The 12,199-nt window shown below is 41.9% G+C and overlaps 1 protein-coding gene across 2 annotated transcripts in view; it reads right to left on the minus strand.

The window, feature by feature from the left end:
* SLC9A1 (solute carrier family 9 member A1) overlaps window positions 1-12,199 on the minus strand; it is an 87,077-nt gene that overhangs the window by 3,940 nt on the left and 70,938 nt on the right. For both annotated transcript variants that reach the window (XM_039334238.1, XM_039334239.1), the window contains exons 3-7: window positions 10,236-10,486; window positions 4,929-5,146; window positions 3,574-3,776; window positions 1,127-1,216; window positions 148-218 (exon numbers count right to left, since the gene is read on the minus strand). In XM_039334238.1, the coding sequence (XP_039190172.1) occupies window positions 148-218; window positions 1,127-1,216; window positions 3,574-3,776; window positions 4,929-5,146; window positions 10,236-10,486 (833 nt within the window). The remainder of the gene's footprint in view (window positions 1-147; window positions 219-1,126; window positions 1,217-3,573; window positions 3,777-4,928; window positions 5,147-10,235; window positions 10,487-12,199) is intronic.

Here is a 12,199-nt window from a genome sequence, read left to right on the forward strand (position 1 = left end):
CAGGGAAAAGTAAATATTATGGTAACAAATTTTCAAAACAGTTAACTAAAAACTGACCTGAGAAAAAAAAACCTGTACAAAGACAACAAAATAAGTATTTCAATCATTTTTTTCTTTATTTGTTTCTTCTGCTCAGGTGACACTTACTTGTCTTTCCAGTGGTGATGTCCATAGTGGCCACATATATCCTCAATCCCCGTCAAGAGATGATCCAGGAACTATTTCAAAAGCAACAATGATGCATTTATTGTTCATTTATTGAACATTGCCTTCTCTCGAGAAGAACGACACCTTCCAATTGTAAGTATGAAAAGGACTGTGAATACCATGAATTATGAGAAAAACCAGTGAATTCTGGACCACATAAAGCTTGACTTTCCCTGCAGAAAACCACATAATTGAGATATGGGATATAATGGCTGACGGACGAGAAAGATAGTTTGGCAAGGTTAAGGAAAGCACAAGGAATAAACAATAGATAAGGTTGGGATCAATCAGATTACAGAACTATCCCTGGAAGAATTTCCAGCTATAAGAAAAGTTTGGCCAGGGTAGTCAAGAATTCCATACAGCAGTCAACAGGAGCTGATGCCGACTTGATGGCACCTAAATACAGGTAGTCCTTGATTTACGTTGTAATTGAGCCCTATTGCTAAGCAAGGCAGTTCTTAAGTGACTTTTGCCCCATTTTACAACCTTGCTTGCCATGTGATTCACTTAACGATTGTGGCAATTCCCTTAATGACCCTGGTAAATATGGTTGTAAAATTCCAGCCCCAATTGTGGTTGTAAATTGAGGACTGCCTGTAGTAAAATCTTTAAAATGTTGAACGTTGTGAAAAATAATGTAGAAAATGTTACCCTCCATTTTTAAAATATATAAAAATGATATTTCACAGAAACATTAACACAGCTGATTACAGTTGCACTCGCACATACACTTCCACAGCAGGGGTCTTCAAACTTGGCTCTTTTATGACTTATAGACTTCAACTTCCAGAATTCCTCAGCCAGGCACACTGGCTGAGGAATTCTGGGAGCTGAAGTCCACAAGTCATAAAAGAGCCAAGTTTGAAGACCCCTGCTTCACAGAGACGCTTTGCAGCAGCTAGAAGAGAACTATCACCTGAGTGTGAATTTCCTCGTTAATAGATCTCTTGGTCTCCTGCTTTTTTTTCACTGCCAGAAGATCCACCAGCGGACGGATGGTCATGCCCTGCAGACAGACAAGCCAAGTTAAATTCCACCAGCCATACCCAAAGTCAGTTCATTTTTCAATTTCCTTCATAAATGCTCTTCCCAAACACTTTGTTGGCCCTGCTTCTGTAGCAGTGGCTGAGCTTGTTCTCCTATTCCAGGGGTCTCCAAACTTGGCAAGTTTAAGACTTGTGGATTTCAGCTCCCAGAATTCCCCAGCCAGCCATGCTTTTCTCAGAGCTGAAGTCCACAAGTCTTAAAATTACCAAGTTTGGAGATCCCTGTCCTATTCCATGAGTCGTTGAGGATCACCATAAGTATCATCGGGTCATCCCTGAAGCACACTGGAGATCTGGTGAAACATGTACATCTTTGCAAGTCTTTGTTCAAACGAGCTTCCCACCCTCTAGAAATCAGCTTGTGGAGTGAGGTGAATATGACCTCAAAATCATCAAAGGTAAATTTATTTTCAAGTCATTTCTGATGTTTCATATATTCAATCCATATTGCATTTTATGAGTACCACTAAAGAACTATACACATAAGTATACAAAGCATGAATGCCAGAAGGTGTAATTAATACAGTGACTCCCAGAAACATTCTTTATTGAGAGTAAAGCTAGGTGACTCTACCCAGCAAACATTAGCTGATCTTTGATGACATCCATCTAGCACAGTGTTTCTCAACCTTGACCATTTTAAGGCATGTGGACTTCAACTCCCAGAATTCCACAGCCAGCAATGCTGGCTGTGGAATTCTGGGAGTTGAAGTCCACATGCCTTAAAATTGTCAAGGTTGAGAAACACTGGACTCTAGCACTTGGAAAGGAATCCATCAGGAAATCCCAGGCCTGTAGATTAGACTAAAAAGTTGAAGCAATATCCCAGAAGAGGGCAGTGACAAGCCACTTCTGCACTATTGCTAGGAAAGTCACACAAACATGTTTTTGCAGTCTCAGGAGTCAAGCTCAACTCAAAGGAAACTTGATTTCATGTGTTTATGACACTGTAGGAGAACAACTGGGTTTGTCTTCAGGAGCCTTAAATCCCAAAAAATCTGGTGGTATCTTTTCTAACACATTTTATTCAAAGAGCCTTAAAACCTGGCTCTGCCAATGGCCTGAAGACGGTTACTGGATTAAGAGAAGACTCTATCTCTGCCCAGATGTATATAGGTTCTTTATTTAGTTATCTTTGTTAATTTTAATGTTAATATCCATTTAAACTTTTATAAGGTAAAGATTTCCCCTGTCCATTTGTGTCTCACTATAGCAGACATGTCAAACCCGCGACGTCACGTGATGTCACGCAACATATCGGGACTGTTTTGCCATTGCTGGCAATGGGGGGGCGTGTGATGCGTCCGGCCCATGGGCAGGCAGTTTAACACCCCTGCACTATAGCAATAGCATTTATACTGCTTCACAATGCTTTTCAGCCCTCTCTAAGAGGTTTACAGAGTCAGCATATTGCCCCCCAACAATCTGGGTCCTCATTTTACCAACCTTGGAAGGATGGAAGGCTGAGTGAACCTTGAACTGGTGAGAATCGAACTGCCAAACTTCAGGCAGCTGGCAGTCAGCAGCTACAGTACTATATTCTAATCATTGCACTACCATGACTTATGGACATGGTCATTTCTGTTTCTTAGCCGAGGGAGCCAAAGTTGTCCAAGGATGCTTCTGTGGTCACGGGGCCAGTATGATTATATGCTGTGGCACACAGAACGCTGTTACCCTCCCATTGAAGTGGTACCTATTAATTTACTCGCATTTGCATGCTTTCAAACTGCTAGGTGGGCAGGAGCTGGGGCAAGGAACGGGAGCTCTTGCATCTTAGAGTACTTGGATCTTGAACTGCCAACCTTCTAGTCAACAAGCCTAGCATCTTAATTGCTAGGCCATGCCTCCTTAATATTTTATATTGTCATTTAATTGCGAGAGCGGCAGCTTAAGCTCGCTTCATCAGATGCATAAGTAGTTTAACTGATCTAGGCTTTATACTGGGGAGAGATGAGGATTGGTTAGGGTTAATTAACAGAGTACCAGTAATCTGTCTCATATATAATTTACATAGCCACCCTGTCTTCTCTTCCCTTTTCCCCAAAACTCACCTCAATTTAAATGCTACATTAGCCCAGTCTAGACAACTGACGGAAGTGAGGGGCAGCTAATGAAAGCTTATACCTTTGTATAAAATGTGCTAATCAGTAACGGTGCTACCAGATTCCTGCTGATTTTTAATAAATGAAGATGTGGAGGAAAAGGAGAAATCACAGATCTTACTTCTGCACAGGCACTCAAAAATCCAGACTGAAGGTACTGGACTGTGAAGGTTGTTAGAAGGATGGCAAACGAAGAGGCTAGACAGGTCTACCTGCACAAAGACTGTGAAGAATATCACTGTGATGATTGCTGTGAGAAACATGTCTCGCATTGGGAAATGCTGATGTTCCAGGAGGTAGCCGAGAGAGAAGGCAATGGCCCCTCGCAGGCCACCGTAGGCAATGATGAACTGATCCTTTGGGCTCAACTTCACAATGCGAAATTTGTTGATGAACCACGTCAACCCCAGCACACCTGAACAAAGATTGAAAAAACAGAGAGGCACAGATTACCTAACAGCACTGTTGACACATACAGAGCTCTTGATCTTTGTTTTTTCAGGGGTTCAAATCACACTGTTCACACAGTGCATGTACACTAAATCAGATACAAGGTTAGTGGCCCCATACACATAGCATGCAAAGTCTAACATTCATTCATTCATTTATTCATTCTTTCTTTCACTCACTCACTCATTCAATTTATTTGCCACCTATCTCACCATGGGACTACTCTCATACTCTAATAGTATGTTGTACAAACCCAGCTTGTTTCCTAAGCATTTCTCTGAGGCAGAGGAACATCCCTGCTGCACACAGTGGCCTCTATATCCCCTCTATTCTGGGTGCAATTTAGGTGACAACATGTTCTCTCTCTGTCCATTTTATGCCTGGACACTTCCTGTAAAAGCTTGCAGGAGAGTTTGCCAGTGGCATTTTTATTAATTTATTTAGCTTATTAAGTGAATCGGAACACAAAGTGACCCAGGCAGCTTACAATACCAAAATGTCACAGTTTTAAAACCCATAAACCCTCCATCCCCCTCAGCGGCCACCTGATTGCCTCTGTATCAACCAGGGGTCTTTTGTCAGAGGTTTTGTCAACCACTGACAAAAGCACATCTTCCAGAAAAGTACTATGGTGGGGGGCAATCTTATCTTTGAGGGAATGATATTCCCCAGGGAGAGAGCCACTATAGAGAAGGCCCTTTATCCTGATCCCACAAGGTGTACTTCCCTAATAAATAAGGACCCACAATAGACCTTAGAATAACAGAGTTGGAAGGGACCTTGGAGGTCTTCTAGTCCACCCCCCATCTCAGGCAAGAAACCCTATACCATTTCAGACAAATGGCTGTCCAATCTCTTCTTTAAAACTTCCAGTGTTGGAGCATTCACAACTTCTGGAGATAGGTTGTTTCACTGATCAATTGTTCTAACTGTCAGGAATTTCCTTCTCAGTTCTAGCTCCTTGCCTTCGCATTCTAGTGGGCTGGGTGGATGCTAACTAAGGAGAGGTGGGTCTTCAAATAATCAGGCCCCAAGCCACCTAGGGCTTTAAAGGAGGTAACCAGTAACTTTCCTTCATCACCCCAGCCTCATTTTCCAATTCAGAACATGTCCAGACCTAAAACCCTGGCAATCAAGCAGAAAATCAGGGTGCAAACGACGAAGGCCCAGTTCCAATGGTGGTTTCCAGCCACGGTGGAGACGCCGAGGAAGATGAAGATAAGGGTCTCACTGATGCTGCTCCACATCTTCAAGAAGTATTTGATGGTGGTGTGGGACTTGTGGGAGATATTGGCCTCCACATACGGGCGCATCACTACCCCTGCAGCAATCAGCCTGCAAGAAAGAGAGAAATGAGCTATGGGAAGATCACAGAGACCACCAGCATCCCCGGTGGAGAAGAAGGTATTCCATGCCGCCAGACAATCACACTTGCAAGGAAAGGATGGAGAGAGGAATGCTTGCAGGACCTGTCTACACCACTCAAAAATGAGCCTTAATATACAATTTTGTGTTAAGCGTTCATTTAGTGCAGTGTTTCTCAACCTTGACCATTTTAAGGCATGTGGACTTCAACTCCCAGAATTCCACAGCCAGGCTGTGGAATTCTGGGAGTTGAAGTCCACATGCCTTAAAATGGTCAAGGTTGAGAAACACTGATTCAGTTGTTCACTGGCAATCAGGAACTGCCTACATGTTGAGTGAGTGGGAGACAACTTTCCTCTAAACCTTACGCAAGATTAAAATATGCTGCTAGAGGAAGTAACCTTCCCATGGCTTCACACGCAGCCCAGACACCCATATGTTCCTTTAGCTCAGAGCTTAATAACAAATTTTAATCTTTCCAAATGATTTAATGGGTTCTTCACTTGCTCACCACCTAAGGATATACTATTTCTGGATGACGTTTAAATTGTGTGTTTATTCATTTGTATTTTAGTCCTTTACCTTTTTGCTTATCTTTTATTTCAAATGGCTAATAACAAAAATAAAAATAACTGGTCAAAAAAGAGAGACAGAAAGAGAAACCTACCTTCCAATTCACCTCCACCAGCTGTCTGGGGGGGGGGCAGAAAAAGCTGAACTGGAAACATGTTGCCCCCACCCCCAGCAATTTTTCTGCATTTCTTTACCCATCTAATCAGGGTGAGTCAAGCTTACTGCTCAGCAGTAGATCCACAATGACTCACCCACATTCCTAAGGGAAGCGCATCAGTAAGACAGAGCCAAGTATAGCTGAATCCAAAAGGTTGTGTCCCCCACTGTCGCCCGCCGTCCCCCACTCCACCACTTTTTATGGCCCTGACTAGGTTGGAGTTTCTGCCTCTGTTGGTTTTATAATGAGGGAGGTTTTCTCGCCGGATTCTGCTGACAGTATCTGGCATCCGCCAGCAATGGAGTCTGGGGATGAGTCATTCCACAAGCTTGGCAGAAAAGCTGCTGTTCTGCATGCCTCCAAGGGAATTGGGTGACAAAATGGAGGAGAGGCAACATACTTCATTGGTGCTGGGAGATCAACTAAAAACAAAAAGTCCTTCTTCTTGCAGTCAGGCCAGAGAAGAAAAGCCCTTGTCCCAGTGGTGGGATTCAAATATGTGAACAACCGGTTCTCTATGTGGATGCCGCTTCTGGAAGTCCATTCTGGGCCTGGGCAATAAAAAATTAGCTACCGGTTCTGCTGAACTGGTGCGAACTGGCTGAATTCCACCACTGCCTTGTCCTCTGCCTTTGCAGAATGCAAGTTGCCTTTCAAGGGAAGGACATCTGCCTGTTACATCAACTGTATACAACCTAATACAAATAGTCCTTGATTTACAACCACTTGTTTAGTGACCGTTCAAAGTTACAACGGCACTGGAAAAAAAGGGACTTATGACCAGACCTCATACATATGACCACCACAGTATCTCTAAGGTCACATGATCAAAATAGGGAGGGCTTGGCAACTGCTATGTACTTATGACAGGTTGTAACGTCCCATTTGCGAACTGTCCCAGCCGCCTTTCAATATGTAAAGTTAATAAGGGGAAGCTGGGTTTACTTAACTTGCTTACCAACAGAAATTTTGGTTTCAATCATGGCCATAAGTTGGGGACAAGAAGCAACGGATGGAAACTAACCAAAGAGAAAAAGCAACTTAGAACTAAGGAGAAACTTCCTGACTGTTAGAACAATTAACCAGTGGAACAACCTGCCTCCAGCAGTGAATGCTCCAACACTGGAAGTTTTTAAGAAGAGACTGGACAGCCATTTGTCCGAAATGGTATAGGGTTTCCTGCCTGAGCAGGGGATTGGACTAGATGACCTCCAAGGTCCCTTCCAACTTTATTATTATTATTATTATTATTATTATATTATTATTATTATTATTATTATTATTCTTGATCATCTCACAGTCAGCCTAGTATGTTCAGAACTACTGATTTGGCATTTCTGTCTACCTATCAAGATTCCTTACCCAGGACCTGGGATAGGCAGATGTTATTGTTTGATGTATTACAGATATCGTCCGCAGGATGGAAAGCAGTTCCTAGTAAGGCCGCCTTTTGCAAATTGACTAATTCGAAATTTGTCAATGCCAATTGTTTTTCAAGTGGCGCTCCAGTTGTTTTGGGATTACACCCAAAGAGCCTATCACTATTGGTACTACCTTGCTTGCTTTTGCCACAGTCTTTCTATTTCTATTTGTAGGTCTTTGTATTTTGTTATCTTCTCCAGTTCTTTCTCTTCTATTCTGCTATCTCCAGGCACTGCCACGTCCACTATCCAGACTTTTTTTGTCTTTCTTATCGACAATTGTTAAGTCTGGGGTGTTATGTTGCAGGTGCTTGTCTGTTTGAATTCTGAAGTCCCAGAGCAGTTTAATTTTATCATTTTCTATGACTTTCTCTATTTTATGATCCCACCAGTTTTTGCTTACAGGCAAATGATATTTTTTGCAGATCTTCCAATGCACCATTGTTGCTACTTTGTCATGCCGCTGCTTGTAATCAGTTTGTGCAATCTTCTTGCAACAGCTTACCAAGTGGTCCACTGTTTCTTCAGCTTCTTTGCATAGGCGGCACTTACTGTCTGTTGCTGTCTTCTCAATTTTGACTTTGTATGCATTTGTCCTTAAAGCTTGGTCTTGTGCAGCCAGAATTAATCCTTCGGTTTCTTTCTTCAATTTTCCTGCTCTTAGCCATTGCCAGGTTTTATTATTATCTGTATTATTATTATTATTATTATTATTATGTATTATTATTATTATTATCAATCATCGCACAGTCAGCCAGATGTTCAGACTGGATTTGGCATTTTGTCTACCTATCGAGTCCTTACCCAGGACCTGGGATAGGCAGATGTAGATGTTTGATGGTATTACAGGTATCGTCGCAGGATGGAAGCAGTTCCTAATAAGGCCGCCTTTTGCAATTGACTAATAGCAAATTTGTCAATGCCAATGGTGTTCAAGTGGTGCTCCAGTTGTTTTGGGATTGCGCCCAATTATTATTATTATTATTATTATTATTATTATTATTATTATTATTATTATTATTTACACTGCCGTTGGGCAAAATTCCACTGTGCTCAGTTACTTCACCCCTGGAGTTCAGAGGGGAAATATGAGTTGCTATATCTGTGCATTTTAAAAGCCATAGTTAAGGTAGCCTTTGACTTATGACCATAAGTCCACTATTTCAGTCATAAATCATGAGGGCTGTAAAGTAAGTTACCACATGATCAGACCTGATTTTGTGACTTTTTTGTGGTGGTTATTAAATGAATGCTGTGGTTATAAAGTGAATGTTGCAGTCATTAAGTGGACCCATTGTTGGCTATGGGGTGATTTTGCTGAAAACTGGAAATAAATGGCAATGTCCAGCAGAAACATCATAAATTGTGGTCAGGTGACCATAGGCTGCTGCAAACAGCCATTACTGTGAGCCAATTGCCAAGTGCCCAAATATGGTCACATGACCAGGGGGAGCAGCAGATGTCAGAACTTTGGAACTAGTCATAAGTTGAGAACTATTTGTAGCCCTTTCTCAACAGATGTGTGCAGATTACAACTTTAGGGCAGGAAGATCCAAATATGGTTACCTTATGAGTCATATCGGGCTTAAAGCCAAAGATAGATGGCCGCATTCAGAAACTCAGTAAGAACAGGACACAGAGTAGGAGGCACCAAATGCAAAGAAGGCCAAGAATTTTTGTGGCATTTGTGTCCACCTATTGAGTCTTTCTTTGGAACCTGGGATAGGGAGATGCTGTTGTTTAATTGTATTAAAGGTATTATACAGGATGTAAGGGGTTCCAAGTAAAGCTGCTTTTGCAGTTGATTGACCCTGATTTTTCAATGCTAATGATGTTCAAGTGGTGCTCCAAATGTTTCGGATTGGACCCTATTACTATTGGCTTTTTACGTTGCTTTCTTTTGCCATTTTGGTTCTACTTCTGCTCGTAAGTCTTTTTATTTTGTGACTATTATTGTAACTGTACAATAATAAACTATCGCATTTTATTTACAGTTTAGATCCTATCATATTTTTGTAATTTCAGATGTTATCACATTTTATATAATTTTAGAGACTATTTTATAACCTAGACATAGATTGCTTCTTTTGGACCTCACACATGGATTCCAGTCAGGTTATTTTACAAATATATTTTAATTTTATCTTAAAATGTTATTTACTATTTATTGAGATAGGTTTATAACTGACTGAGTGTCTAGGTGACTTTGAACCAGTCTCTCTCTCTCTCTCTCTCTCTCTCTCTCTCTCTCTCTCTCTCTCTCTCTCTCTCTCTCTCTCTCTCTCATTTCAACTATCATGAAGGAGAAAGTACATGAATGCAAATCAAGTTCCTGGAGAAAAGAGAGGTTGTAATTCTAATAAATACATTTAATAAATAAATACCTTAAAATAAGTTAGCTGTCTATGATCTAAAGCAGAGGGCTCCAAAACTGGCAATTTTAAGGCTAGCTGGGGAATTCTGAGAGTTGAAGTCCACAAATCTTAAAGTTGCCAAGTTTGGAGACCCCTGATCTAAAGGTTGCGATCTAAAGTCAACCTCAACTCCTAGGAATTTCATGGACATAACAACAATGCAAAAGTGGTTTGCAGGATGTTCCCTCCCCCCCCCGCCCCAAGTTTGCAGTCTAGCCTACAGCTCTGATGTGTCATTGTGATCTTCCATCCAAATACTAAACAGGCAGAGCTCTGCAGAGTTTTGGGGAATCACTAGATGCTGCCACGAATGTCCACGAACTCATTATAGTTTAATTTTTACAGCAGGGGCAGGCAATCCATTTCCCCTTCAGATGAATGGACTACAACTCCTACAGTCCCTTCCAAACTACTATGCTAATTGGGACTGATAAGAGCCCAAGTCCAAAATACTTGAGGGACATCATTTGCTGCCATCTCAGTCTAATACTTACGCCATGATGCCTGAAAGGTGGAAGACTTCTGCAGACAGATATGCCATGTAACTATACAGAAAGACGAAAAGAGGTTCAATGACCCGGATGTGGGAGGTGAAACGGGAGGTGAAGGCTCCGATGATGCCGTAGACAACCCCGACAAAGACGCCCCCCAGGGACACCACAAAGAAGCTCAGGAAGCCCAAGATGATGTCCGTAAGGGTGACTTTATCAAAGTTGGCAAACTCTTCAAAAAGGTGGTAGAGAACCTGGAGAGACACAAAGGAGGGAGAGATAAGCCATCTCAGACCACCGAGGCAGTGATCAGAGGTTGCCAATAAGTGTGCCAACATGAAAGGGAAGTACTATCCCACAAAGGAAAAGAGAAAAGTTGGATCAAAGGGGAACATATTTTTAAAAAAAAAAAAAAAAAATCTGCAGCATTTCTCCAGCTGAGTGCAAGCTGATCATAATTGCTCTCTGAGAATCAGCATGGCAAACCATGTACTAAGCTGGCCTCCTTGGCTAGAACAGCAAAACCCTAAGTCAACCTTGAGCTGGTCAGGATCGAACTCCTGACAGTGGGCAGAGTTTGCCTGCAATACTGCATTCTGATAGGTATCTTGTGTGCAATTCCAAAACTTCTGGAGCACCATCAGCATTGACAAAATCGCCATCAGTCAATTGCAAAAAAGGCAGCTTTCCTTGGAACAACTCACATTCTGCAACAATACTTTTAACACCATCACACAACAACATCTCTGGTCCTTGGGAAAGACTTGATAGGTAAATAAAAGTGCCAAATCCAGTCTAAACATCTGGCTGATGGTGCAATTGACAACAATAAATTATATTTATATACTGCCCAATTTCCAGCAACTCTAGACCTCCTGTTGAAAACTAATGAAAGCCCTCCCTGTCTTAGCCAATTATAACTTGAAACTGGTCCAGCTGTCAGGAGCCGTTGTCTTTTCTTTCAGACCTTGTTTTGGTCAGGACATTGCATCATCTCCCTCTCATCCTGCAAGGGGCTGGAGAATGGACATCCAAAAGAAAAGCAAGATTATGCAAGATCAGGCATGTGTTGGCATCCACTTAGCTGCTGGGGTAGCATAAATTCAGGGCAGGCCAAGAGACAGAAGAAAGGAACAGCAATTGAATGTTTCTGCATTTTTTAAAGCATCATAGTGCTTTATGGCAGAAGATGATATAAAGTTAGTAGCTTCACTTCATCTTAACCACGACTGAGATAATCCAAGGCATCTAGATAGATGACAGCTTCCAGATGATTGATTTCAACTCCCAGAATTCTTAGCAAAGTCTTGCTGGTTGGGAAATTATGGAAGCTGAAGTCCACACAAGGTTAGACAAGACTGACTTGAGGGATTAAAATTCAAGACCCTTCAACTTCAAACTGTTTTAGGGGAGATTTTTCCCTAGTTCCATCCCTCTCGAGCAGGAGTCCCCAAACTCTTCAGCTCATTGACCCCTTCATGAAGTTCCAGATCGTTCATTGACCTCCAAACATTTATTATATGAAAACAATTTAATAAATACTTTAATTAATAGTACAGACCAGAGGTAGGCAACCTTGGCTCTTTTATGACTCGTGGACTTCAACTCCCAGAATTCCTGAGCCAGCCATGCTGGCTCAGGAATTCTGGGAGTTGAAGTCCACGAGTCATAAAAGAACCAAGGTTGCCTACCCCTGGTACAGACAGTCCTCAATTTACGACCAGTCCCTCAGTGACTATTTGAAGTTATAATGGATGCCCCCAAAGGAATTTATGACCTGGTTGCAAAGTTCCAACTTTACCCCCCTTCTGCAGCTCAGAAATAGGAGCAGAGCATTTGCAGGGTCCCACTCAAGGGAGGTTGCTCACTTCTAAAGTTAGTGAGAACTGAACAGGAGAAAACTGGACTAAGGAAGAGAGACACACATCATTTTGGCACCTCTCTGAATTTAGAGAGACCTTCTTGGG

This window comes from Crotalus tigris, unplaced genomic scaffold (assembly GCF_016545835.1).
Source record: "Crotalus tigris isolate CLP2741 ecotype Arizona unplaced genomic scaffold, ASM1654583v1 scf7180000017628.32516253702:7417878, whole genome shotgun sequence".
NCBI classification, from domain to species: Eukaryota; Metazoa; Chordata; class Lepidosauria; order Squamata; family Viperidae; genus Crotalus; species Crotalus tigris.